Raw genomic sequence first — 27,376 nt, forward strand, 5'->3', positions numbered from 1 at the left:
AATCATCTCGATTATTTTAATTCAATTACTTAGATGAAATTACAATGGTATGATTTATATTATTTTTTAACATAATTATTAAACAGTATTTTCCGTGTATCCACTAAACAGTACCGGTGATCAAGTTTAAACATTAAACAGTCACATCATCCATAAACAACCTTTGACTCGAACTTCCTTAATTAAGCATAGTGTATTACGTGCTCGAACCCCATTACAGTGTTTCCCGTGCATCCACAACGGAACAGACTTTTCTAATCTAATCTTTGATCAAACAATATCCATCAATCTACCCCCATCGCCGTTTTCTTTCTTTCTTCGGACACCACCACGTGGCAGTCATGTCAGTGGACCCCACTGCCCACGGCCTCTGGTTATGGATACATTCGATGGCTCTCTGCCCGAACATTTCCACCCCTCTCTCTTAATTAACCCTCCAGCTCCAGCCCAGTAGACTGTCAGATTCCGGCCACCACACCCTCCTTTTTCTCTACCATTTATATATACCCCACCCTCCCTTTCCCTTCTTTAACCTCATTCTTCTCTTTCTCCTTCACTTCTCTAAACACCCCCCCACCTCACCCCCAACAATAAATATACACGTACCCTTCATTCAATATTATACATTTGCTGTGCCACACTACTACTCTACCTCTATACTATATTTACGGTTCCCATTATTATAGATTTTTAAGCTTTCTTTGTTTGTTTTTTTTTCTTGAATTGGTTTCTTGGGGAACTGATGATCAATAGAGCATTGTTACCAGCTGGCGGTGGAGAGAATATGTTGCACTGTACTGACATAACAGTGCTCGAGAGACAAAGAGCTTGTATCAAATGGCAACAAGAACAGCAGCAGCAGCAACAGGTTCAACTACAACAGCAAGAGATTAGTTATTTTACTGAACTGACCGGTGGGTTTCAACAAGCTGGGTTTCATGAGGGTGGTTTAAGTGAGGTGGTGACCCGGTCTGTGAAACCTGACCCGGGTTTGGTAGATAATGGTTGGAATAATGACCATGTTGTGGGGCTTGGTGTTGGCCCGCTGTATGATAATTGGTCAGGTTTTGAGTTGAATTATGGTGCCATTTCTAGGACTTCTAGCTGCCCGCCTGCGGCGGTCGCTGCTGTGGCAGCGGCTACAGTGAAAGGCTCAGAGTCTGTTGTGTCAGATAAGATCAGTTCCGGGGTTGGAAGAGAGAGTTCCAAGAAGAGAAAGGTTGATAATATACAAAACAACTCAAAGGTCTGTTTTATTTTTTCTCTTTATTTCTTTTTTGGTGTGTGTTTGATCATCGTTTCTTTGAAACGTTGTGCAAAATCTTGATTTCTCACTGCAGAATTGTTTCCATTGTTATGTATGTTGTTTTTATTCTGTTCTGCTTACAATTTTGTTCAAGTTGAAATGAAAAAATCAAGCAAAGTATCTCAAGTAATTCAATTGTTTGATTGATTTTCTTGGAATAATTAATGGAACTTTTTTTTTTGGGGGGGGTATGGTACTGTAGGTTGATGCAGAAGAAGACACCAGGGACAAAAGGATCAAAGGATGTGCAGAGGAAGGAGAGTCAAAGATCACAGAGAAAAATAACAACAAAAACAGTCGCAACAATAACACCAACAAAAACAATAACAGTAACAAAGAAAGTTCTGCTGGGAATTCAAAGGACAATTCCAAAGTAACGGAGGTTCAAAAGCCGGATTACATTCATGTCAGGGCACGTCGCGGTCAAGCTACTGATAGCCACAGCTTAGCTGAAAGAGTGAGTAGAGATTTTAATATTTTCTTTACTGTTTTGATCAATCCCTTTTTCCTCTGCTCTGCAGATTTTATTTAGAAATCCTGTCTAATATGTAGCATATATTGTGGTGTGTGTTATGCAGGTGAGGAGGGAAAAAATCAGTGAAAGAATGAAGTATCTTCAAGATTTGGTACCAGGGTGTAACAAAATCACTGGTAAGGCAGGCATGCTTGATGAGATCATTAACTATGTTCAATCACTTCAGAGACAAGTAGAGGTAATTAGTAATCAATGGTAATTCTCTAATGATAATATTTGTGTGGTTATTGTTCTTCAAAAATATTTACTTGTCCCAAATTCTGGAACAGTTCTTGTCAATGAAACTAGCTGCTGTAAATCCAAGGCTTGACTTCAACTTTGACAACTTATTTGCCAGAGAGGTAAAGTATCTTTTCTCAGAGTGGTATATTTAGCAACCAAACAAAAACTTCAAGTGTTTGTCAGTAGTTTATATATTTGTTACTGATGAACTCCTTTTTGTTTCAATCAGCAGGCCTTTCCTGCTTGTTCAGTCAATTTTCCCACCATTGGGATGTCATCAGATTTGACTAATCCTGCATACCTTCAGTTTAATCCAGCACAACAACAATTAGTTACATGCTGTGGATTGGATATGGGGATAGATCCTCCTGATATGGGGCTTAAAAGGACCACCAGTTCTCCTGAATCTATTCCTGAAACATTTCTTGACTCTTCCTGCTTCACTGTAATGCCTTTGTTCACTTTTTATTTCTGTCCATTTATCTGTAATTTCTTATGGTTTAGTTTCTTCTAATCTTATCCTACTTATCTTGCAGCAAGCCCATCCCCCACCAGCCTGGGATGCTGATCTACAAAATCTTTACAATGTAGCTTTTGATCAAGGAAGACAAACATCCTTCCCAACTCAGCCATTTACAGGCAAGATAAAATTATCATGTCTTTTTTATCTTCACTTTATTAATCTGATAAATCCATAAGGCTAAAAAACAAAGCAAAGTGAGTTTTAAGTACCAATGATGGAGAGCATAGAGAACCCCACAAAAGTTAATGATTTTGCTTTGGGACTGAAATGAGTCTTCGTGATAGAGATGGAGAAAGTTGGTCACAGGGAACTTCCTATCAATTCTTCCAAATGATCGAAGCCGCTGATTCTTTTCTATGACCATTAAGTTTCCCACAATTCTTTCTTTATAAAGGAAAACCACTCAAAGTTGCAAAGCATTTTGGCTGTGTAAAGACATCATGGCCATCTCTCTCTTGCCAATTGATGGCACAAAAATGGGTCCCTTGGTAAATACATGGCGAAGTCTATAATTCTTACAATAAAATAGTTCTTGCTACTTATGATTGTTTATCATGTTGGAATTTAATTTACTAGTTGGATGAAAGAGAAACCATTGGATATCGAGTCTGGGTTTTCCTGTTCCTAAATTCCCCTGCCTCCCATTTTCAAATCGCACAATGTGATGACTCGTATTCTACCAAGATTGGCAATGGATTCTAAATGTTGTCTTAACTTTTACAGGTTCTATTGAAGCTAGCAATCTGAAGATGGAGATGTGAATCAGAATACCAATTTATACAATTCCTGAAGAAGATTTTATTCACATTGCCTTTGGTCCTGATTCTTTTACTTCTCTAAGTACATGACGTATATAGTATGTATACTTTCGACATAGTATGAATAAAATCGATATCTATTAACATCAAAGCCTTCTCTTTCTCGCAATGTATACATAGCAATCACGCCATAATGATTTCCTTACACCGTAATGGTCGATCGCGATAGAGGGGGGGACCAAAGAATTAGGGTTGAAGGCAATTTAAGCATTGGTAGGGCAATGAAACTTAGACTGAATGAACTATGAATGGATAGAAACCTAAGGTCCTGCTTCACGGATTTACTAGAAACGCGTGGCCTTTACATCGACTAGTTTCTCCTCATTTTTTTACTTTTTACTGAAGAAAGTTATAATTATAGTTGCTAGCTCTTATAAATTTTACAAAATGATTCAAGCTGTATTTTTTACTCTTGACTAAAGAAAGCTATAAATATATATAGTTATAAAAATCTTGATTTAATTGAAAATTCTAACTTTTAACTTATAAATTCTAACTTGCACTATATTCATCACTCAAAACATGTTTAGAAAGGCCACAAGTTGCTTGTAATTTACACCAAAACCTGTCCTGGTTAGTCCAGTGGCGCAAGTTATCCCTCTGTTGGATGAACATGAGTGACAGGTTTGATTAAGACCAGCGGACATGAGCCTCCGGTGGACCTTCTCAGCTTCCTTTAGAGCAGAATAATATATAAGATTGATTGATACTTTGATAATTAGGCAATAAATTGAGAATAAGAAGCATGGATTCGTTAGAGTGGTTTTCACGTCCTAACATACATTAATATATTGCATTTATGATTGATCATTGTGCCTCTCTCTTTTCTTTTCTTTTTTACGATTAGGTGGAATTCTGGGGAGGACAAAGCCCGGCCACCTCTTTCATCCTGATCCAAGATATGTCATTTACAATGCAATTAAGGAAGAAACACACCTCATTAATTATGAAGTTAATCCCCCGTATGAGATCATTTAAATTACTAAATACTCCCATTAACCATCAATTCCCAACCATTTGACAAGTTTCTTCTTTCCAGGCAACGAAAAAGACAATGATCTAGTATGATAATGACCCTAGTTCAAGTTGCTTACCTTAATTCCCTTTTGTAGATATCTGATAAAATGATACAGAGTAAGAAATTTTCTATGTTTTTGAAAACAAAAGTGGGTGACATGTGAGATATGTACCATTACCAAAGCTGTAACGGCTTCGGTGCTTTACCAAGTCCATGCATTAACTACAAGAGCTCTATGAACCCAACACCAGTATGGACAATTCCAGACAAGATGACAAGAATGCTATGCGGATACAGAAGTACATTGACTACTCGTTTCAGAGAAAAAGAAAAGGACAAGGCACGAACTTAAGCTTTAGGTTTCTTTCGAGTATTTCTATTGTTTTGTGTTGTTTTAGATAACAAACCAGAACCATCTTTATGAAAGTATCATTTGGTCACCAAACTGGTAAAATGGCCTAGAAAAATATCCTTTGGAGACTTGCAATGTAGGGTGTTCAAATTGGTTTATCATCTTGTTTCTTCTCTTGGTAACAAGTTACAATCTTGACATCATTTGAATGGTTTAGGTGACCAAAATGTGAAACAGTAAGCTTGAATTTTCACATGCAGTTGTGTGTTCTGTGCCTATGAAGAGTTTATGTCTTGCATGTACATTATTAACAGACATACCTCCCAATAGTCAAATCTTAATTAATAAGAATGGAGCCTTTCATTGTTGGTTTTGGCAACATGCCGGGGACCACTAGAGGCTGCTTACACCTTCACAGCATCCTCTTGTTCTTGGATTATCAAGAGCCTCAGGCTGCCTTCGTTTTCAAGCCATATAGAATAGTGAAATGGTGGACCTGGCCTCATCCAAAGGCAAGATCTCTTTGATTCTCTTTGTTTTCTATGGATGGTGAAAGATGATATAGCCCTCTCTTTCTTGGTCCCATTTTTGCTTCCTGTGAATTTTTCTCTTCCTGATATTTGAGGTTTTTCTCTTCACCTTTCACATAGTGCAATTCCAAGGTATATAAAGCTAAAACCCACAAAGATTCTCTTGGCTATGTGTGTATTTTAGTTTGTCACTGGAGATTTTTTTTTTCTTGGAGCTAGTATTCTCCCATGTCATTGTCCTTACCTTGTAACAAGAATCCAGCAAATAGTCAAGACAAATATAATATCTGATCTCTTTGGACAAAGTAACATGATATATTTTGCATAAGCAAGCGAGATTAGCGCTCGAAGTTGAATAGAAAATACTAATGGAAGGGAATCTATATAACATTTTAAATAGAATTAAGCCAAGGACAACAAAAGCACAAAAAATAGGAACACAATGTCCACGAGTCCTATCCATCCAAGCCTGCAGTGTAGGAATCATAACTAGGCTAGCAATCGCCATCCCTGAGACAAGCCAAGCTGTGTGTAGGATCTTAAAGCTGTAAACGGGCAACGCTTGCTAGTTTGAACAACAGGCCAAGTTGCTAAAATTAGGAAGACTAAAAATGATAATCCTTGTAAAGCATACTTTTCCGCATGAACTAGTTTCTACAGTCAAATAATTAAGGACCACAAATTTGCAACAGCTCGTTAGTTGAATCAACTAGCTCGAACAGAACAGTTAGAACAGGATGAAGAACTAAATATATATTTTCTGCTGCTAACTTTGAATCCAAACCACAATTCGACTTGCATTCCCCGAACAGCAAGGCACTAAAAAAAAAAACTCTAAGAGAAGGAGAAAACACTGTTCAAACACCGTGGAAAAGAATAGTGTTTTCTCCTTCTTGACTTTTTTTTGTTTTGAAAAAAACTGCAAGAGAAGGAGAAAACATGACACACTTTGGACAAGAATAGTGTTCTCTCTTTCTTGACTTTTTTTTTTAAAAAAAAAACTCTTCGGTAACTGTTTAAGAGTAAAATAGTATTTGAATGAGGACAATTTAGGTTTTTTTGAAATTTATTGTTGATACAGGACGTGTATTTTGTGTTTTAATTGTATAATAAATTCACATCACTACCGGAAATAATTTTGTTAACTTATAATGAGGGTTACTTTTGTATTTTCATAGAAAAAATACACAGTAAAATAACTTATTTACTTTGAAATAAAAAAAAAACTAACTAATGATGTGGCTTTTTGTTATTTTAATTTTTGTTTCACAGTGAGAAGACGTTGACACTTTTGATTTCAAATAATTTAACCCTCAGGTTGAAGGGTACTTGTGTCTTTTTCTGCTCTTTTTTTTTTTTTGTAATTAATGAATAGAGGTGATGTTATTTAGGTATTTTAATAAATCAAAAAAATACACGGATGAATGTTGTTGCAGCATGTCAGCCACTCTTTTATCTTAGAAGGGCGTGGCGAGCGACTAATTCAAGAGGCCAAAATTGAGGTTTCAAGATTGTTTTCTATGAAAAAATAGTGTGTGAATAGATAAGTTCTTCGGTTTATCGTTGCATCCATTTCATTTTTATTCTTCTTTATTTTCTATTTTTTCCTCTGTCTTTACACCTATCCTGCAATTTTTCAGATCAATCATTAAATTATTTTTTTTTGGACTTAATCCATGTTTTTTTCATTATTGTTTATTTTATTTTCAATAATTTATGAAATTAAAATTGAAATTTCATCCTTGTTCAAGTTCTTGCTTTGTAAGATTTAATTTTTATTTTTTTTATTGTTATTTATAGAATTTAAGATAATTTTTTTATTTCACTCTCTATTTTTTTTTTTTCCTATTAGATTCCATAATCTTTATCTTGATTATTGTTTTTTTTTTCTTTGCAAAGTTTTTCAAATTATTATTTTTTACTCAATTTCATCCTTCAACTTTTAATTTGTTTGGATTTTAGTTTCCTTTTAAGCTCATATATAAGATTTGACGAGTTGCAAGTTTCTAAATTAACTCAGTTTTAGAGGGTTCGCTCGGGACTTATTTGTTTTATTTAATATTTTTTAAAGCAAATTAATGTTTTTTTGGTTTTATCTTTTAGTATTTATTTAATTAGAGATTGAAATCTATTTTTTTTCCAACCTTTTGTGTCCTTTGTTTTATTCTTTTTTTATATAATTTGATTGGGTTCTCTTGGTATTTTTATTTATTGTTTTTTATTAAGTTTATTTTTATAGATAAATGTTATTCTTGAATTAAATAGAATTGATTGGTTGAATATAGGTAAATGATCACTTTTTTTTTTGTTTTTTTTTTTGCGGTGTTGTTCTAATGACTCTTGCGGCTTCTTTTAATGTCGACATTTACTCTTTTGTAGTTGGATTTGAACCGTCTCAACAAAATCTTTTCTGGTGGTGGGTATTGTTCATAGTGGAATGACGGTGAGTTTCCAACAATCTTTTTTTTTTTTCTGGGAATGGCATGCATAAATTATTGTTAATAGTTGCATATTTGATATAGTAACATGTTTTTCCTTCACATGACTTGCAGTTTCTTGCTAATTCCGCTGCATCAATGGTGAGTCCTCGGCTTCAGAAAAAAATTGCCCGCAGAACAGAAGAAAAATCATATTTAAGTCCCCAACATTTGAAATTCAATGTAATAGAAATGACAGAATAAAATAACAATGAAACAATAATACCTTTCCCAGGAACAATTATAACAGGCACTTCACAGTTGTGGAAGCAACACTTCCCTGCTGCTCACTTTATGATAAACCAATGAAACAATCTAATAGAGGGGAAAAAATAAAAATAAACAAGAGAACACCAAATGAGGAATGAGGATAATATTAACACTGTAGAGAACCTTTGAAAGCAAACCAGAGCCTCCTGTGCCGAAGACAACAGCTACTGGCTTTAACCTGTCTGCTTCCTGGCAAATTACTTTACCTGGATCCCCTTCTACAATCCGAGCAGCAGTTTTAACCTAGTTACACATAAACCACACAAATTTTGTTAATGAGATTATAATAAACTGAATGCAATACACTAAAACTAGAGTTATTATACAGGCAAGAGTGAGTCCTGAACACCATCTCACAAAAGCTTAGATAGTGTCGAACTCCTCAACAATATCAAAGCAGAAATACAGGCAAGAAGCTATTGAATTTTGTGGGGGGACAAAAGGAATGATTTAATGATTTTATGCATACAATTCTGAGTTCTCTCTTCTAAGATTAGAACCATGTAACATACAGACTGTGATTTTGATTGCATCTGAAGTATACAATTTTTTTATGAATAATTACTTGATCAAGGAAAAAGAGTAGGATTCAATCCCTACTTGCAATGCCTCAACGGCAAGCTTCTCCAGAGCCCTCCAGCAGTTTCATAAACAAGACAATTTATATATCTACAAGAACCCAAAATGAAATGCACTTATGCAAACTACTTACATTAACATAATCAAATTCTGATGAAAGAATAGTTTTTCGATTACATTATACCTGGAATTGCATGTACAAGATGAATGGTGTCAGCCAGGCCGCATCAAATGCATGTTTTCTGTTAGGCCCATGATCGATGGCTACAAGAATGACCCTGCCTCTCCTCCTTTGACCTGTTTCTCTATCAAGTTCAGGTTTTGGTACCACAGGAATAAATGAAGGCAGCTCTACTTCCTTCCAGTTGTACTCTTCGCCCTCTTCAAGGGTTTCCTAACGCTTTCGTCGTATGTTTTTGTCTTCTTACCCAACTGAAGAACGAAACAAAACCCAATACAAGCATGAAACAAAAATTGTTAAGAGTAAAATTGGTTTTGGTTTCTGTTCTTGGCAGTTGAGAAGTTTGTGCCTCAAAGTTCGAAAATTTCCACGCGTATAAAAGAAGTGGGGCTTTGCCTTCTGCTATTTTAGGCTTTTCTTTCTTCTTCTTGATAGGCTATTAGCCTGATTCAGAAGGGCCCATTATAGATTTAATAGTAGACAAGGCTGCAAACAACCATGAGGCACTAGTCCAGTGCTAGTTTGGGTTCTTAAACCTCTTTACCTTTATGGCCCAGCCCGACTCAGCTAGGCCCGTATTTGGAATCAGGATCCATTGCACCAACCAGCCAGATAATTCTGGGCCCAGTGAACTACTACTGTTAACTATGGAACTTCTATAGTAGACTTCAAACAGGTTAAGGTGAGGTTTTGAGATTTTTGTCGATTTTTCAAAATTTGACTGCCCGAAGAGCTGAAGCGAGCATGTTATACAATTCCAAGAGCAATCTTGAAAATTTACACTAGACATTAACTGATGCAGTCCCACAAAAATTGAAAAATTCTGGGAATAGAGCGGCCGTGTAAGGTATCCACCAAATAGTTATCATCACGAATATAATACAGCAATCCTGAAATAATCAATCAAAATTCTAATGTGTAGTTATTATACCTATAATACACAACCTTATTACATATAAAACAGCACAGATAATTATCATCATGCATTACAGAACATTCTTGTTACATATTGAAAATCAACTTCTTCGGAACCTTGCTAGCCTATGCAACCACTCGAACGATTTTCATGACCTTCAAGTGCTGAATCTGTTATATCAATGATTCATCTCCAGCTTCTGGAAAAAATAAATAAATTGATTAACGAGATAAAAATTCCATGACGATGTGAATTAAACAAAAAGATTTCATTTTTGTAGGAGTACCTTTCCCAGGAACAATTATAACAGGTGCTACTTTACAGTGGTGAAAGCAATATTCACTCGCACTACCCTGAAGAAAACTGCAGAAAAAAGATAGACATGAGCACAAAAGTAGAGAAGATGAGTGGGAGTAAGAGGGAGGCAAAAAAACAAAAAAAAAAACCTTTGAACTAAGCCTCTGCCTCTGGTACCCATCACCACTGCTGCAGGCTTTAGCCTTACTGCTTCCTTGCAAATTATCTTACCAGCATCCCCTTCCACAATCCGAGCCACAGTACTCACCTAATAAAAAACAATCAACATTCAAAATAAATTGGCGGAAAACATTGATTTAACGCAGATTGTTGTCCCCTAGATAATAGTTGAAGAACTTTAGAACTTAAAATAATGAGATACTATACATATCACTTCAAGAGTACGAATTAAAGAGACAGATCATGTATTTAAAAGTTTGATGTCTGGTCAGTCATTACTCATTAAGCAAAAAACAAAAGCAAAAATGGTTTGATTGCCAAAGTCATAACTAAAATCAAGGGAGCGCGCAATTAAACACACAGATCATATATTAGGTGCAATTTATGCATAGATGTATCATGAACCAATCGAAATGTTTATGATCATTCAAAATCAAGATAATTAACAGTTGATTAACAAAACATTTCCTTAAAATACTAATTATTCTAATTTCGCAATCAATAATTACTTTCTTGAATGATAACAATGGAGTAACAAAATTTTAAAGAAAAATAAAAGGCGGATCACTAACCATGGCAACCTGCAAAGCCTCCACAGCAAGCTTCTCCAAGAGCTGCTGGCTTGTCTCGTAAACAACAGTATTTTGCACACCTGAAAAAACCAACAAAAGAAATCAAGCCAAATTCCAAAACTCGATTATGCAAAACATACAAATATGATATCCACAACATACTGGAGACAGCATGGACAAGATGGATGGTGTCAGCCAGCCTGCAGAGGTGAATCAAAGCCCAATCAAAAGCATGCTTGCTATTTGGCCCATGATCAATCGCTATAAGTATGTCTCTGCCTCTTCTTCTTTCCCCTTTCTCTCTTTCAAGCTCTGGTTCGGGTTCTATTCGTGTCATTGAAGGCAGTCTCACTTCTCTCCAGTTGTACTCTTCATCTTCTTCCAGTACCTCCATTGTTTTATCTGCCGTTTTTTCCTTTTGGTGAGGGGGAGGCTACAGTTTTCTCTGTATCTTCTTCTGTACAAATTTGCTACAACTCTTTATCTTTCTAGATTTGTTTTCAGGTTCGGTTGCTATAAGCAGAATTTGCTGGTTTTTGACAATTCAAAGGCTGTTTTGTCTTTTCCTTCTGAGTTGATTTCTTGTTTTTTTCTCATACTTTATAAAAACACTGCTTGGCACAACCGATTAATTTGGCGGTCTGTTCACCTAAAACGTGGCCTGGACTGGGTTTTTTTTAAGGTCCGGTTGGAATGTGGTGTATATCTTTTTTTTTTATTTAAAATAATTTTTTTATATTTTTATATTGTTTTGATATATTAATATTAAAAATAATTTTTAAAAAATAAAACAATTTATTTTATTATTTTTTTAAAAAAATATTTTAAATCACTATTACTGTTACAATCTATATCACATCCTAAATTATTTTTAACATTGATCGAGGCAAATTTGTATAACCTACAAGTTAATTTATAATTTGATTTGTTAATAACTATCTAAAGTTTTTAAGTAATATTTAAATATATTATTTATATTATTTTTTATTAAAAACTTTTATATTTAATAAAATATAAGTAATGAGATCCATTATCTAACATGATTTAAATAATTTTTTAAATATATAATTTAACGAAGTTTATATATTGAAATTCGAGCTTAACAAAGTCTCAATGTATAATCTAACATGGTTAATTTAGTTAAATCGTGGTGAGAAAAATGTTATATTAAATTTAAATAAATTTTTAATATTTTTCTAAGACTATTTTTTTTTTTAAATAACGTTGTTTTAAAAATAATCTGGCCCAAAAATTATTTCAATAACCTAATAATCCGTACACTTAACCAAGTTAAATCCCGAACCGACAACTATGATCTTTATCTAGTTGCGTGTCTGCATTGTGCATGTCGACCGCATTCCTACTTTTCTTCTTTCCAGAAGCACAATTGACGGGGGAACAGCAAAAATAGTATCGTGGGCTCTCGATTGACCTTTTTTCTTCCGAACCTTGTAATAGGCTCGAATGTAGACGCCGACTTCCATGCCAAATTATTTTTCATGAACCGTAATGATAAAAATTCGAAAGGACTCCTGCAAGTGCCATCAAATAATACATCAAACCATTTTCTTCGGAAGGACTTTAAACAAAAAAAATGTAATAGATCAAATGGTTTTTACCAAAAAAATAACGATATATATATATATAACACAAAGAGGAGGTGCTCAGAAAGGATTAGAGGGTTTTTCCTCATGGTTAATATCAGATTAACGAGATTATAATATCATCATCACAGCACCTTCTCTTTCTCGAAAAAATTCAGATCTGTGTAAACATGTAATGAAAAACCCATAAATGTGAGATAAAAACTACTATGCTTTTGCAGATAGAGAGAGAGATTTAAACGGCTCTAATTCCCTGGTTTCGATTTTCAAAGCAATACTCGAAGGGTTTAGGGTTCGCCGACAATGAACCCTGACTTTCATTTATAGTGATGATGACATGACATAGTTACTAAAATAACCTTCGTAGCTCTCTATCTAGTTAAAGAGGCCCCTCGTTATCTAGCCCAGACAAATGAGCTTGCAAAAGCATTTTACTTGGGCCTTACTAAAACCCATCATTCAACGCGTGTCAATGCTTTTCCTTTTCCTTTTTTTAATTGGAATTAGAATTCTTCATAATTTTGAAACCGGACCTAAGTTAGCCTCGTGCAAGTCCCAGTCTGATGAGTTGATTCAAGTTAGTTTACTAAAATGGTTTTTTGTTTTTTCAGATTGACCGGATCATAAGTTAACTTGGATTTTTTATCGTATCATATTGGATTAATTTTTCTTTTATTTTTATTAAAATCTAGTTTATCAATTAATTCATTGGGTTGAGTCAGCTTAAGTTTTAAAACACTAAAAGTTTGAAATTGTTAAATTTCAGCTAACTTTTTCATCGGACTAAAAATCTTTTTGATTGAGTTTTAGGCAAATAACTTGCTTTTTAGGCGAGAAATTTATTCTTCAAAAAAATAATAATAATTTATGGGCTAAATTGGATGGATTGTTTGAACATTGATTTAGGCCGCCATGTAACACGCTAGAGTACAACTTCATGAACAAATAATCCGCGCATTTCAAGCACATTCACGTCAAGTTCATCTTCTTTAAGCTGCATTTTAGTAAGAAATCGGCAGCAGTCCACCGGTTTCATTTACCTTCATTTGGATAACACATATGATAAGAACCATTGAAATTCTCTAAACAGTATATAAATCAAGTGATTCTTAAACTAATTAAACCATTGTTTAGTAAGATTTTAATTGTCTACACCATCACCAAACGAAAAAAAGTGATCAATCACAATCATTTAGTAACTAGTTTAATGATAAAAATTTAGGATTAAAATATTTATTTTCCTTGTGATTTCAGGTTCGAGTCATATGATTGTGAATATAATAATCACTGGAAACTTATATAATCGTTAACTTTAGAGCTCATAGGATTAATCGAGATACATACAAGCTGGTCCGAACACCTATATTATTAATAATAATAAAAAATAATCAATTACATGCGCCCATGGGTTCTGCTACCATGAAGGCTCATGCTTATATTGTTGTGATATTAGCCCAGTTTCCTTCATCGCTACCGCCACCGCAGGATCATTAGACATGTCAAGTATCAACTGCTATTCTGATAAGGGTAGATCGGTCCGGTCAAGGAGATTTTAAGAAAATACAAGATGCCATCGATTCTGTTCCTTCTAATAACCCTGAATTGGTTTTCATTTGGGTTTCTGCTGAAGTGATTATTTTATGTGCTTATTGATCTTTTATAGTCATGTAGTACTTAAAATGTGATAAATATATACTGTATATTTCTAATGAACTTGTCTTTGTATTAGTTTTTAATTTCTGTTAATTTGTGCTTGAGCAGAGAAAATATTGCTGTGCCTGCCGACAAGCCCTTCGTAACATGGAGTGGCTCACAGCTTCAAGCACTATAATTACATGGAATGATGGTGGGGACACGACGGAACCCCCCCACTAACTGTATTAGCCTCTAATTTTGTTGGTCCATATCTTACTAATCAGGTACTTAATTGCTTCGTCTTATGTTTCATTTTCTTTGCGTGGTAGAACTTGACAAAGCTTCAGATTGTTATGTTTAAGGAATTTTGACTGATTTCTTTTTATCTTGATCATTGTCAATACTCTATAGAAACATTTGCAAGTGGTGGCAAAGCTGCTGCGCAAATAGTGTTAGGAGATGAGGCCGCGTTCTACGGTTTTGGGATTCTTTCTTATCGGAATACTCTCCTGGACGGCACTGGATCACATTATTGCAGATAAAGGGTTTGAGATCTCCATAACAAGTTTTAAGTTCGAGTCAGGATTTTCATTTTTTATAAGAGTTTGGAATAGCCGGGATTTTACTCCTTCACTTGGGCCCACAAAATACGCTTTCTGGAGGTTGGGATTTCCTTGAATCCAAAAAAAAAAAAAAAAGAATACTCTCGTGGATGGCACTGGATCACATTATTGCAGCACTTGTTACATTGAAGGAGCCACTGATTTCATATGTGGAAACGCTGCTTCACTCTTTGAAGTGAGCGCAACATTTTATGTACTTCTGCTTTCTTGTGAAAAAATCAGACCAGGGCCAGGTGTGTGTTAGTGAAGGAGACGGTTCTAGTGAATGTCACCAACAATGCGAAAATACAACGTTTATTTTCATTGGTATGATCAATGGACAGATGTGTGTTTGTGACCTTATGAATTTGTGTGAGATTTTATTTTGCTAATGGAATGAATGCTGGTTTTTGCAGGCATGGAGCAAAGCAATTTCGTAATGGCTGGGCAGATGGACCTGCTGATACAACTATGATTTTAATGCAACAGGGCAAAGAGGAACATTATGGTGGCGTGCACATATCTTTGGCTAGGGGCTACTGTATATGGTGCCATTGTTATCATGCCTAAACCAGGGACCCCAAATCCTTTCCCCCAGACTCAGGTAAGAAAACAGAATTTTAGGTGGGACAAAAATTAACTGGATAAATGAACTTGTATTATCTATGATGTTTACACTTCTGATACAGATGATTTTGGTACAATTCTTGAAAATTTGTAGGAGAATGGTGAAACAATGATGTTGATAAGATTGAAAACAAGGGAACAAACTGGGATTGCATCTAGTATGTCTGGCGCATACAATTAACAGGAAGCCAGGGCCACTTTTCCCACGTTCCGAGAAACGTGAGCAAATATTTTGATCTTATAGTCCTATGTTAAGATCAATGGATTAACTTCTAAAATTCTCACAGATATGGGGTATATAAAAAAGACAGTTTTACCAGAACCCAGTCTAGCATCAAACAATTTTCTAAAACCTTTACAACATAACTGGTAAACATTGATGCGGTTTACATCAAGCCCTTTACAATTCAAGCAATACTAATTGCCCAGGACAGACCGCAAATGTTCTTGTTCAAGCAACACAATCACCAAACTGATATTTCATGTCTGCTAGGCCTTCCATGGATGCACCACTTACCACAGACATAACCATATGGACTTCAATATGGTTTTTCTTCTTGTTTTAGTCATCTAAAGTGGTTTCTTACTTTTCAGGGTTATGGTTCATGCACTGTCATTTGGAGCTACACACAGGATGGGGATTGAAACAACATTTGTCATCGAGAATGGACAAGGCCCAGATCAATTTATCTAGCCTCCACCTAAAGACCTCCCTCCCTGCTAGCATTTAGAACCAACCATCTCAATTTGGAATGTTTGAAAAGGATGGCTAAACAGTCTTTCAAGTTAACAATTTCGTGTTACAATTTCTTTATAGCTGAATCCAAGGCCCCAGCCATGCACCTGAAAGAACCTAGTATAATGTATGTGATAGCAGTAATCACTCTCAATCCCTGGGAAAGACAGGTTTATCTGGGACGGGGGTGATCATCTTCTGGCCTATTCTTACTTGATTTTCCGAAAACATGGGGATAATTTAACAGATGAGGCCGAGTTCATGATATAAAGAAAACATTTCAGGTGTCTAACAACACAGGGGCCTGTCAGAAAAAAATGCGCAAATGAAAAATTCGGTAGCTATAATTATAGGAGGCTATCCAAAACTGTCCCAAAAACTCATAAAAACAGGCCCTAACTCCTCTCCTCTACCCCTCACCTTTATCTACACGCACACAAGATTGACACAACCAATATAGAATCAGACCGATGAAAGGAAAGCTCAAGGCCACATAATTCAAACAGGTAAGAAAAAAAATATCTATAATTGAAGAGGATCTGGAAACAATGAATGAATTACTCATCAATGGCATCAAATATTTGAAAAAACAAGAGTACAAAAAGGTCAAATAGTGCACATTACCTCACATGGCACCTCTAACATGAAGAGTCAATCAAAAGCTCAGCAACATTGCTAATAAAAGGAAAAAAAAAAGTAAATCAAGCTTTCTTTTTCCTAGCCAATGCAGGTATCCTGCTACTTTTAGGCCGTGAACCACTAGTCTTAGAAGAATTTTGAATTAGCCCACGCAAAATGCACAGCACACCAAGACCCAGGAAGGGGGAGTACGTCATCAGTAAATCATCAGATGCCTTGCCAGACCCCAATAGCTCTGCTAATATAGCAACCTGTCATGTAAAACACTCATTTACATAGCGAGAAATAAATTGAAGAAAAAAAAACCAGTAATCAAATTAATAATATATATTGGGGTTTTCTTTTAAATTTACCATGGAGGTGAGAACAGAGGCACCATAGATCAAGCAAGTGGTGTTAAACCAGGATTTGGAAGCCAAAAAAGCGTACAAATTGAGGAGAGAAAGAGGCCACTGAAAGAGAAGCTCGAGCCAGACAAGACCAACGAAGAAATGGGGCTTCTCGATGATTAGATAGTCACCATAATGGTGGCCGTACCATTGCTTAAGATTGATCAAGAAATCAGGGAAGAAAGTGAGAGGCAGACAAGTCTGAGCATCAATTAATGGCGCAGCCACTGCTATCACCAGAAAGAAGAAGAAAAGTATAAAGTCTATAAGCTTCAAAAAAACACTCATACCCATTGTTGTTGTTTTTGAGAGCTGAAGGTTTTGCTTTGCTTTGTAAGAAATGGGGATCTATCTTGTCTTGTTTCGTTGTGTTTGGTTTCTGACTTTCTATGCTTTCGGATCGTGAATGGATCTGAGACCAACCGGGTCAAAGGGATAAAAATAAACAGCTGCGATGGCAACGACAATCAAAATCTCTCGGTAGAAAGGAAAAAAAAAAAAACTAGCAGGTTTCGAATCCTTTTGACATTGGTTGTTGCATTTATGCCTGGTTAAAAATTGACCTGGAGTTTAACTCATTCAACCACTGAACAAGTTCGAGTTTAAAAAAATAGAGCAAAAATTTACTTGGTGATCAAAAACTTGGTTGATTTCTTATTAGATTCGACTTATAATTAAATTGGTCTCGGTAAAACCCAGTTTTTAATTTATTGGTCTATTTATAATTTTTTTTTGTCAAAATAATATTATTTTAATTATTTTTTAAAAAAATATGATATCTTATATTCACCCTTTAGATATATAATCTAGAGTTTATTCTAAATCAATTCTGTTTCAAAACTTTACTTTTAACTTTTAAGCCATAATGATAGTAGAAGCCTTTTTAATATTAGCCTTGGATTTATATCTCAAAAATATTTTTGAAAAAATTTAAAATTTAAAATTTTTTATTTTTATTTTAAATTAATATATTTTTTTAGTATTTTCAAATTATTTTAATATGCTGAAAAATAATTTTTTAAAAATAAAAAAAATATTATTTTGATGTATTTACGAGTAATAAACACTTTAAAAAACAATTATAATCACACTTTCAAACATGTAATTTTTTAAAGAATGAAGTTAAGTGATCTCATGCATATAAAAAATCAGCGATGTATTTTAATAAATGATGTTTTAATCTTTATTTTAATTAGAAATATAATTGAATTTACATAGCAGTATAGTATGTATTTTGTATTATGATATATAAAAATAAATAAATATTTTTCTTTATACAGAATATAGAATAAGAGTCTTTAATTTTTACATATTAAATTTTCTTGGAGGTAAAATAATATATTAATTTGATATTTACTAATAAAGTCAAGATTATTCATAGAAATTTAAAATTTAAGGATATTGTTATGGATTTCCAAGTTAGTGGGATACAGTAGAAACCAAGCACAATAAATGGTCTCGTATTTACCTTTCCTAGCACAGTCCCCGCTTCTGTAAGAAGGTAGAACACCCATTATTGATATTTGCTTTACGAATTTTTAACCTCTGTACCTGTTTCAGATTTTCCCAAGCATGATAATAAATATTATTGTCGTATTTGATATGAAAAATACATCTATTTTAAATATTAAATTTAGAAATTCACCATGTTTAGTTTTTTGTTTCCTTTTTCTTGTGAAATTATGAGAATTTTGATTGATATTCTAAACTCTCTATAAATTTATTTTACCTCTAATTACATTGGTTTATATATTAAATTGTAGCCAAAAACTTGTAGCGTAGAAACATGGAAGAAATGGATTGAATGCAGATATAAAGAAAATTAAGCAGATAATAGAATGTAAAAATCATGTTCAATAAGGATTGATGATGAAAACTTCATAATAACTCGAGGAAGACTCCTACATGCTATTCTTGAAAGCTTGAACAAGAACCTTCAGGTTTCTCAGTTATTCAAAATACAGAGAAATTGAAAACAGTGTGAGATGAAAAGACATCATCAATCACATTAAATGGCATAGAACGTTGGAGTCCATTTACCAGAATAAAACTCCTTCCCTCGTAAGAAAACGAAAAATTTCTTGTTTAAGGACAATATTTAATCACCATGACACTAGCTTACGCGATAAAACCCCCAATCAAACCAAACCATGGTCTCCAAAACTCTTCAGGAAGCTGGGTGGAAACGAGAATTCCCATGAGAATCAGCAAGAAGACCCCAATCCAGCAACCCCAATGGCTTCCCCTTCTCTTCATTTGGTCAGCGTAGTATAGTCCATTAGTCCCACCACTGATATGATTCGCAGCACTAGCCACATTCTCTTCAATAACATTAATCTCATCACCTTGAATCTCTACCAAAATAGCCATATCAAGAAACACTTGATGCAACCCAGTCAATCTCCTCTGTATCTCCTTCAAGGCCTCATGCCTCTCTTGATTCTCCATCACCAATTCTGCTTTCTCTTCAAAAACTCTCTCTTTCTCACCTCTTAAAATCATCCTCTCTATCATTTCCTCGGTTGGGTGCTCACCGGTCGCATTATAGTACCTCCTTTTAAGACCCTCTTTGTGATCTTTCAAAATGTTTTCTCTCAACGCTTGAAAATCATGCATCATGTCTCTTAACTTGACTCTCAAGCCATTAGTCACTGAAACCCGAGTTCGATCAACAGAGCTACCTTCTTTATAAGCCTTCGACAATCTACGATTAGCAAAATTAGACTGGTCAAGAGATTCCAATCTTGACTTAATCTTCTTGGCTTTTCGAAGAATAGTAACCATATCTGAGTTTATTCTGTCTCTAATTCCTTTCAAAAATTTTGCACTGTGGGTGGATCTTGACTCTTCTTTCAAGTCCTGGAGATCGATAAGGAGATTGGTGATCTCTTCCATGTCAATCTTGATAGCCTTCACTTCTTCAAAGAATTTGGAGAGGTTTCGCTCATCAGTGGAGTCTAATTTCCCTATCTCAAGGTCTGGTTCGGGTTGGATGTCTTCAATGGCTTGTTTTTTGAGGTCTACGTAATCGAGAAACGACTTGGTCATTAAATCATTCATCTTTTCAATGTTTTGTAAATAACCCACCTGCAAAGAACAAGATCAAATAGATCTCTCTAAGAAAAATCACAAAGAAAAAAAAAACTCACTAATAACAGAATAAGTTAATTAAACAACACTGTGTATCTGAACTTCAACAACTTTGAATTCTTTCATTTTTCTGAAAAATAAAGAACAACAGAATCTTGAACACAAAAAGAAAAATCAGGCTTGGGTCTAACTTTAGAGTGAAGGACCTAACGAGGCAGAGATTTCTTGAATGCTAATCTGAAAAATAAAACGATGCACTATGTTTTTCTAACTATATAATCCAGCATCTAACAAACAGACACATAATAAAAGAAAAGGACTTGAAATGAACAAAGAAAGAATCCTAGAATAACTTAGACGAAGAACCCTGAAGAGACTTCAAAATTGAAGAGAAAATATTGAAAGTTTGAAGGGTTTTGAGAGAAAGGTAGAATGTTTGCAACTTATAAAGATAAATCATACAAGAGAGAGATAAAGGTCATCAATGGCTTGGTTTCTGTTACGATTTCCTGTCAAATTTCAAATTTAAAGGTTTCTACAAAGGAGCCGTTTGAGGGCTGGGTTGATGGATTTGGTCTCTATTCTATTAATTTCTTCTTGCTTTAGTCCCTCTACTATTGTTTATCCTCAAATCATACAAGAGGATGGATTTAACTAAAATATTTTGTAACCATTTAGGGATATAATTATTTTTTCTTACATATATATGTATAATTGCTAAGTTGTAAATGCAAGATTAGTGTAGCACTTAAAGATTTCTTTATATTTTCCATTGATATTATCTTTTTGTCAATTGATGTCGAATATTGCTGTTGACAATGCAAAGATTATGGAATTCAATCTTTTTTTTATGGAGTCATCCCATTACTTTCTATTTTTTATTGATATAGTATTTTTCATGGGTTGTTGTTAAGGAAGAGGAGGATGATAGAGGGGAAACAGATGGTAGAAGAACCAATTAAGGACCAAATTGTGTAGAAGAAGTTTTCAAGGACCAAATTGAAAGTAGAGCGAACAGCGACACCATTAACCCTCCAATAAAAAAGCCTATTTGTCGATTGACATCCTATCGAGTGAAAAACGACAACGCGCTGAACACAAAACGCCACTCCCAACTTCCAGGAACGTCAAGTCTCTCCATTGACTTGTAGACGCAAAAACACTGAACTCAAAACGAAAGTTTCAAGATCTTAAAAACTGAAACGACACAGCCACTAATTTTTAAGGGAAAAAGAAAAACATGGATGAGAAGAAGAGCAAAGTACTAATAATAGGAGCAACAGGAAATTTAGGATACCATTTAGCACAATTTAGCCTGAAATTCTCACACCCCACTTTTGTTCTTGTTAGAGACTCTGCTCCTAATGACCCTGTTAAAGCACAAAAGCTTCTGTGTTTGTCCAATTGTGGTGCCACAATCATAAAGGTTAGTTCTTCTTCTTGTTTTGTTTTGTTGGTGTAAAGATTTCTTCTTCTCTTTTTTGGGCTGTTTTTGAATTTTTGTTTGGGATTTTCTCCAGGGGTCAGTGGAGGATGAGAAGAGTCTTGTGGGGGCAGTGAAGCAAGTAGAAGTGGTGATATGTTCAATCCCATCAAAACATGTTCTTGAACAGAGGGTACTTATTAGAGTTATTAAAGAAGCTGGGTGCATCAAGGTTGTGTATTTTTCACTTCTATTTGTTTCTGTTTAGATGGGTTTTTATTGGTTTTGTTCCATCTTAATTCCCTTCAATTTTGGTTTGAGTGTACTAATAGTGCATTGGAAATGCACACTGGAGACCTTGGAATGTTAATTAAAATAGGAAGATTACACATCCGTAGTGGTAATAAATTTCATATGACGAAACCAGAATGAAGGGATAAGGAAACTTTTGGTATTTTTCATCCGCGGACAGAATTTCCAGTATAAGTTGCTAATACTAGACATTGATGATTTCCTCACCTGCTTTCTGTTTTCAGTCTTAACTGGAATAGCTCTTGTTTCCTAAATTGTTCCTGTTGATTGGACAAAAGGTGTTTGTCAAGTTCACAAGTGGCAAAATACTGGAAAAATGAAGCGAGTGTGACCAAGATTCCTTAAGAAATTAAATAAGAATTTTGTATTTTAGCATCCTGGAGTATGAAATGATAAGTATGCTAAGAAGAAGAAAGTGTGGACCGAAAGACAAAGAAATGCATGAACCGTTGTCAAAAGCTGATTCTTTTGTTGAATTAGATAGATGAATGTGTTAATCATTGCAGAGGTTTATTCCTTCTGAATTTGGAGCCGATCCAGATAGAATTCAAATATCTGACATGGACTACAACTTCTACTTGCGGAAAGCTGAGATTCGGCGTCTTGTCGAAGCTGAAGGCATTCCCTATACTTACGTCTCCTGCAATTTCTTGACAAGCTATTTACTTCCATCATTAGTTCAACCGGGGTTAAAGACTCCACCCAGGGACAAGATCAGAGTGTTTGGAGATGGGAATGTTAAAGGTCTGCTGGCCAAGATCCTTAATTATTTGTATATGTTTTATTTAGCCAAATAGGAAGCCAGAATTGTGGTAACTTGCAGTTCTTTTCTTGTCGTTTGTCTGCAGCTGTCTTTGTGAAGGAACAGGATGTTGCTGCCTTCACAATATGTTCAATGGATGACCCACGTACATTGAACAAGGTGCTATATTTGAGGCCTCCAGGAAATGTTTACTCGATGAACGAGCTGGTTGAGATTTGGGAGAGTAAGATTGGGAAGAAGCTTGAGAAGATTTATGTGCCAGAAGATGAGCTGCTTATGAAAATCAAAGGTATGTTAGCTGGTTACATTGTTTATGCCTGGGGCTTCCATTTAGAAGACTAATTACCTTTAACTTGAGTTAAAATTCCATAAAACTTAGATGTGATAAGATCCGTTCTTGTTGCTTGAACAGAAATTATTAAAATCATCAAATCCATATATGCTTTTCATATATTTATTCAAATTTCAATCTCCCTGGTCTGGAAGCTTTGCCTACGCTTGAAATTGTGCTGGGATCTTTTTATAATTCTAGTGGACGCATGTAGGACTGGCTCCCAGTTTAACATGCAGAAAATTTCTTTTTCGTTTTTGGATGAAGAGATAGAATAGAATGTTCTTGTTGCTTTGCTTTCTCTTTATGTTCCTCTGCTTTAACCCATGTCTGGTTTAGTTGGTTTACCTTGCTTTAAATTAAGATGATACAAAAGTATGTGATGTTTTCTCATTTCAGAGACTCCATATCCGGACAACATGCAGATGATTTTCATATACTCTGCATTTGTAAAAGGAGATCACACGTACTTTGACATTGATTCTCACAGTGGAGTAGAAGGGACACAACTATATCCAAATGTGAAATACGCTACAATCAGCGAGTTTTTGGAGACCTTGTTGTAACATGCAAGTATATCTGACTGATAGTTTTTTTCCATGCTAGATCCCTTATTGATCTCGGCACGCACAGCTTGTATTTTGTTTGAAATATTAACAAGAATCATTTGCATAATGGAAATATAAGAGCTCTGTTTGGTAAAGCTGAAGGATGATTCACATTTTCCACTACTGCATTAATTGCTCAGACCTTAGAGTGATACGTACAAAAATATTTTGAGCAGTCATTCAAACGAACGAGTATGTCTGATTCATTGATCGCTTGTGAGCTCAATTGATATGGACAAACCGGTTGTACTTTGCTTTGTGAAATGAAGGGCATGAAAGATGAGTTGAAATTTTATTGTACTGATAAGTCCGTTGTTGCTAAAAGCAAAACACAGCAGACCCAGCGAATCATTCAAGTCAAGCTGAATTTTAAAATTCTTTAGCACGCCAAGTTGACAAGGGTGCAACAGTTTTGACAGAGTAGGAAAATTGGGACTTCAATGTAAAAGATTTTGGCCTGCAACATAAAATGCTGTTCTTGTTCTGCAAAGGCTAACAGAACCGGCTACCAAAATTTGAATTGAGCTTAAAATACACTTGGATTGTTCAACTGGCTACCACCTTTTGCTTCAGCGACACCATTTGAACCTTCCTGAATACACTTAAGAACTGGCGCTATCTTGAATTTGAATCGAGCTGCCCAGAAATACACTGGATGTTCTTGTAATCATCAATTTCTTCACTGACGCCAAGAACATCCTGTACATCAACATTTAAAATCAATCTGAATAGAACGACGTTAAGTGATCTTAAAAAAAAATCAAAATAATGTGTAAGAACAAATTAAGAAAGAAAGAACATATTTCACAACATAAATTATTTGCTAGGATTATTTATATGCTTACTCCCATGGGACATCTCTTGCCATCATCCATTCTCCTTCCCTATCTATATATGTTAGGACATGATGATGCCTTTGTGCACGAATACAAACAGCTTCAGGGTCTGTTTCCAAAGGGTCATAATTAAGTTTAACAAAGATATCTATAAATAAAACTGCAATATAATTCAGTTTTCAAGTTATTTAAGAAATTATATATGTATAAATATATATACGTACATAGAGTAGTGGTATTAAACATATGGCTAAGAGTAGGAATCAAAGAACTGTAGCCATCATGTGCCAGGAGATCTAATTTTCTGCACATTAAATTGCCATCCAAGCAAACCTTGACGAATAAAGAGGAACGTATGCATTTGTTCTTGTTATCTACAGGGAGAGTACCTTCGAACCTGCAGCAAGTATACATTGAATTGATATTAAGACTTGACGTCTGGTTATTGAGTTTGAAGAAAAAGTAGTTTGAGAAAATTGAAGGAAAGAGAGGCCGTATATAGTATAATTTGATTCTTCTTGCCATTTGGAAAGGAGAAAACAATCCAGATGAAAACATTGGGGGTTCAAAGAAAGATGCGAAGAAGAAGATCATTGATGGAGGTTTATAGCTGGCTAGCAAAAACCCAACCAGCTACTACATAAGTGATAAGACATACGTACCTTGTGTTCGAAATAGAGTCCTTGGCAGGATTGTAGAGGGCAAGACTAAGTTCAGTGCTAGGATGTGACATAGTGAAGAAGCTAATTAAAGAGGTAGGACAGGAAGATGAATGTTGAGCTGTTGATGACCTCCACGCTAATTCCTACAAAGTCGTTTGGTCAGAAAATCCACCTGCATCTAGCTAGGCTAATCAGATCCCTCTCTCTCTATATATATAGACAGATAAATTGTGAGTGGTCAAAATCTAGCTACGTTGTTGAGATTAGATTCTCTTTACAGTAGTACTTAGACTTGTTATTTCCAATTTCCTATGTGCTTTGGTTTAAATTATGGTTTGCATACATCATTCATGTAACAAGAAAATAAAACCATGCTAGCTGTTGAGTACCTTTATTTAAGTACATATGGACACATTCAAATATTGTTTGCCTGGCCTAGTTAGAGTAATTGACTCCCATGCTATGAATTTCGTGGGTTCTCACCTCTTGCCTTTGCTGCTTGACTTGAGGCTGTCTCTTTTCTTCAGGAGGGGTCTTGGTCATTCTTTTGCTTCCTTCTTGTTTTGTAATTTGTTGCTTCACTCTGATTTTCCCTCTCATGCTAGCTGCTAATGCTCCCTGCAAACGACCAAGCGCTCTTTGGTCATTTTTGCTGCATTAATAAAAGAAATCGTTTTCCACATGCGTGCATGGCTATCCCAGCACTACGTGCGCACCTCGATCAACAAATATGATGCATGTCTAGCTAGCTAGCCTTTTGAGGGATGATGGTATCAGAAAATGTTGCCAAACATCGATACTTGATGCTTGCAAAAGAAAGGCTAGCTCATCAGAACGTTGTCTTTCTTAACATGCCAACCGCTCATTGCTGCTATTTAATCAGAAATGTCGAGCCATTTCTCAACAAAAACACCGCTGTCTGTCCTCTTATAGCACCCGAAATTAAGTAGACCAAGACAGACACGGGTGTCAGTACGTACTCAGGTGTGGTTGTTGTTCCAAATATGCAGACCTGCTGCAGCCAAATGAAGAGCATAATTGGCAGTCCAGTCACCGAGTTTAGCTAGCTAGCTTCACGGTTAGCATTGTGCATCTTCACAGTAGCCAAAATTATCAGCCAGTTAGCCATGAGAGTTATTAATAGAGGTGCGAGGATACAGCTAATTAGCCATTTTATCCCAGCAACTAGTTCCATGTGGAATTGCTAAAAATACTCTTCATCATGTTCACACAAAGGCATTGATCTCCCTCTCCCTTGCCTGGAAAAACTACAGTGATTTGGGTAGACCAGTCTACTGGACACCTTGATCTCCAGCCTCCTGTAAGAAAGTCTTGGGCCCGAGCCTTAAAATTCAAGTCGAACTAGCAATGGATTATGAATGGGCCGGCGGCAAAGCTGTGGCAACACAACCAAAAATATTTCATTACGTATGAATATTTCGACATGAAATCTCAAATTTGTAATTAGAAATATAAAAAAATAATGAAAACTAAAAATAAATCTAAAAAATGAAACTAAAATCCGGAACATTAATATCTCAGATGGTTGCAATTTATAAAGGCAGTTGTTATTGATGATACTTAGATGGTGTTTAAAAGTGCAGTAGTCGTTATTTTTTAAAATATTTTTTATTTAAAAAAAATATTAAAAAAATATTATTTTAATTTTTTAAAATTTATTTTTAATATCAAAACTATATAAAAATATAAAAAAATTATTTAAAACAAGAAAAATTAAAAATCAGATCACTTTGATTATGAATTGATTTTTTACTGAGTCAACTTCCTAAACTATTTAAAAATCAACCTTACCTGGATTAGGCTATAGATTGGCAGGACTCGGTAGACCCACCATGCAAGGTAATTAATAATTTGAAGATTAATTTATTATGTTAATTGTGGTAGACTCACTCAAGGTGAATGAATGATGCAGTACAACCTGATTTTTAAATTGTTTTTTTATTTAGAAAAACATTAAATTAATATATTTTTAGATATTTTTAAATGAATTTAATATATTAATATCAAAAATCTTTAAAAAAATAAGAAAAAAAATCATCATTTGAATGTATTTTTAATTAAAAACACCATATATCAATACATATTGGCAACTGTCCAGATAATAATTTGTACGTGTGCTTTTAAACTAGGTGATTAATATTTTGATGCTTGGAATTGTTCATTCTATGCATCTAATTTCTTCTGATGATCGGAATCTCTTTGTTCTGTCTGTTCTTTCTTTGGTGTCTTTAGCAATTGCAGGCCATTAGGGTGACGCGTAATCTTTTTTATTCTTTCACGCTAATGTTTATTCTTTAACCAGAACATGAAAATCTGAAGTCC

General features: G+C 34.9%; 6 protein-coding genes, 1 long non-coding RNA gene, 1 other non-coding gene and 1 pseudogene across 9 annotated transcripts; 3 read left to right on the forward strand and 6 right to left on the reverse strand.

Moving 5' to 3' along the window:
* The first annotated feature begins 402 nt into the window (after positions 1 to 402).
* LOC133679363 (transcription factor bHLH63-like) lies at positions 403 to 3,495 on the forward strand. Of its 2 annotated transcripts, none has more exons than XM_062101936.1 (7): positions 403 to 1,246; positions 1,509 to 1,763; positions 1,885 to 2,019; positions 2,111 to 2,182; positions 2,293 to 2,508; positions 2,600 to 2,702; positions 3,310 to 3,495. In XM_062101936.1, the coding sequence occupies exons 1-7, from the start codon at positions 743 to 745 to the stop codon at positions 3,345 to 3,347; spliced, it is 1,323 nt and encodes a 440-aa protein (XP_061957920.1). In that variant the 5' UTR covers positions 403 to 742; the 3' UTR covers positions 3,348 to 3,495. The 2 variants fall into 2 exon arrangements, with proteins under 2 accessions (XP_061957920.1, XP_061957921.1); XM_062101937.1 differs by having other exon boundaries at positions 2,296 to 2,508.
* A 4,402-nt stretch (positions 3,496 to 7,897) lies between these two features.
* LOC133680196 (uncharacterized) lies at positions 7,898 to 9,601 on the reverse strand (annotated as a pseudogene).
* Positions 9,602 to 9,632: 31 nt separating this feature from the next.
* Positions 9,633 to 11,371, reverse strand: LOC133679840 (uncharacterized). Its single transcript, XM_062102548.1, has 5 exons — positions 10,939 to 11,371; positions 10,777 to 10,856; positions 10,174 to 10,292; positions 10,014 to 10,090; positions 9,633 to 9,926 (listed from the first exon to the last, which is right to left on the reverse strand). Exons 1-5 carry the CDS (start codon positions 11,168 to 11,170, stop codon positions 9,901 to 9,903), a joined length of 534 nt encoding a protein of 177 aa, XP_061958532.1. The 5' UTR covers positions 11,171 to 11,371; the 3' UTR covers positions 9,633 to 9,900.
* A 1,067-nt stretch (positions 11,372 to 12,438) lies between these two features.
* On the reverse strand, positions 12,439 to 12,513 carry LOC133680693 (small nucleolar RNA U30). The gene has a single exon (XR_009836374.1). It is a non-coding gene; the product is annotated as a small nucleolar RNA U30 (small nucleolar RNA).
* A 1,993-nt stretch (positions 12,514 to 14,506) lies between these two features.
* LOC133679694 (uncharacterized) lies at positions 14,507 to 16,096 on the forward strand. Its single transcript, XR_009836194.1, has 3 exons — positions 14,507 to 14,944; positions 15,034 to 15,221; positions 15,839 to 16,096. It is a non-coding gene; the product is annotated as an uncharacterized LOC133679694 (long non-coding RNA).
* A 391-nt stretch (positions 16,097 to 16,487) lies between these two features.
* On the reverse strand, positions 16,488 to 17,621 carry LOC133679693 (uncharacterized). Its single transcript, XM_062102366.1, has 2 exons — positions 16,973 to 17,621; positions 16,488 to 16,870 (listed from the first exon to the last, which is right to left on the reverse strand). Exons 1-2 carry the CDS (start codon positions 17,300 to 17,302, stop codon positions 16,682 to 16,684), a joined length of 519 nt encoding a protein of 172 aa, XP_061958350.1. The 5' UTR covers positions 17,303 to 17,621; the 3' UTR covers positions 16,488 to 16,681.
* A 1,223-nt stretch (positions 17,622 to 18,844) lies between these two features.
* Positions 18,845 to 20,499, reverse strand: LOC133679275 (syntaxin-112-like). The gene has a single exon (XM_062101818.1). It carries the CDS (start codon positions 20,066 to 20,068, stop codon positions 19,127 to 19,129), a length of 942 nt encoding a protein of 313 aa, XP_061957802.1. The 5' UTR covers positions 20,069 to 20,499; the 3' UTR covers positions 18,845 to 19,126.
* A 683-nt stretch (positions 20,500 to 21,182) lies between these two features.
* LOC133679632 (probable pinoresinol-lariciresinol reductase 3) lies at positions 21,183 to 23,630 on the forward strand. The gene is made up of 5 exons (XM_062102286.1): positions 21,183 to 21,524; positions 21,619 to 21,753; positions 22,340 to 22,577; positions 22,682 to 22,885; positions 23,327 to 23,630. Exons 1-5 carry the CDS (start codon positions 21,339 to 21,341, stop codon positions 23,491 to 23,493), a joined length of 930 nt encoding a protein of 309 aa, XP_061958270.1. The 5' UTR covers positions 21,183 to 21,338; the 3' UTR covers positions 23,494 to 23,630.
* A 520-nt stretch (positions 23,631 to 24,150) lies between these two features.
* LOC133680197 (auxin-responsive protein IAA20-like) lies at positions 24,151 to 26,023 on the reverse strand. The gene is made up of 5 exons (XM_062103009.1): positions 25,517 to 26,023; positions 25,034 to 25,176; positions 24,596 to 24,768; positions 24,381 to 24,480; positions 24,151 to 24,283 (listed from the first exon to the last, which is right to left on the reverse strand). The coding sequence occupies exons 1-5, from the start codon at positions 25,631 to 25,633 to the stop codon at positions 24,151 to 24,153; spliced, it is 666 nt and encodes a 221-aa protein (XP_061958993.1). The 5' UTR covers positions 25,634 to 26,023.
* Positions 26,024 to 27,376: the final 1,353 nt, after the last annotated feature.

Source organism: Populus nigra, chromosome 19 (assembly GCF_951802175.1).
Source record: "Populus nigra chromosome 19, ddPopNigr1.1, whole genome shotgun sequence".
NCBI classification, from domain to species: domain Eukaryota; kingdom Viridiplantae; phylum Streptophyta; class Magnoliopsida; order Malpighiales; family Salicaceae; genus Populus; species Populus nigra.

Coding starts and splice junctions, on each gene's coding strand:
- LOC133679363 (XM_062101936.1), top strand. CDS start 743: ATGATCAATAGAGCATTGTTACCAGCTGGCGGTGGAGAGAATATGTTG. Junction 1,764..1,884: donor GCCACAGCTTAGCTGAAAGA/GTGAGTAGAGAT, acceptor TGTGTTATGCAG/GTGAGGAGGGAAAAAATCAG. Junction 2,509..2,599: donor TTGACTCTTCCTGCTTCACT/GTAATGCCTTTG, acceptor CTTATCTTGCAG/CAAGCCCATCCCCCACCAGC.
- LOC133679840 (XM_062102548.1), bottom strand. CDS start 11,170: ATGGAGGTACTGGAAGAAGATGAAGAGTACAACTGGAGAGAAGTGAGA. Junction 10,857..10,938: donor TCTTGTCCATGCTGTCTCCA/GTATGTTGTGGA, acceptor TGGTTTTTTCAG/GTGTGCAAAATACTGTTGTT. Junction 9,927..10,013: donor TATAATTGTTCCTGGGAAAG/GTACTCCTACAA, acceptor TATTTTTTCCAG/AAGCTGGAGATGAATCATTG.
- LOC133679693 (XM_062102366.1), bottom strand. CDS start 17,302: ATGGGTATGAGTGTTTTTTTGAAGCTTATAGACTTTATACTTTTCTTC. Junction 16,871..16,972: donor CCTCTGTTCTCACCTCCATG/GTAAATTTAAAA, acceptor TTTACATGACAG/GTTGCTATATTAGCAGAGCT.
- LOC133679275 (XM_062101818.1), bottom strand. CDS start 20,068: ATGAATGATTTAATGACCAAGTCGTTTCTCGATTACGTAGACCTCAAA.
- LOC133679632 (XM_062102286.1), top strand. CDS start 21,339: ATGGATGAGAAGAAGAGCAAAGTACTAATAATAGGAGCAACAGGAAAT. Junction 21,525..21,618: donor GTGGTGCCACAATCATAAAG/GTTAGTTCTTCT, acceptor GATTTTCTCCAG/GGGTCAGTGGAGGATGAGAA. Junction 22,578..22,681: donor TGGAGATGGGAATGTTAAAG/GTCTGCTGGCCA, acceptor GTTTGTCTGCAG/CTGTCTTTGTGAAGGAACAG.
- LOC133680197 (XM_062103009.1), bottom strand. CDS start 25,633: ATGAGAGGGAAAATCAGAGTGAAGCAACAAATTACAAAACAAGAAGGA. Junction 25,177..25,516: donor TCAAGCAGCAAAGGCAAGAG/GTGAGAACCCAC, acceptor ACGACTTTGTAG/GAATTAGCGTGGAGGTCATC. Junction 24,769..25,033: donor GACTCTATTTCGAACACAAG/GTACGTATGTCT, acceptor TACTTGCTGCAG/GTTCGAAGGTACTCTCCCTG.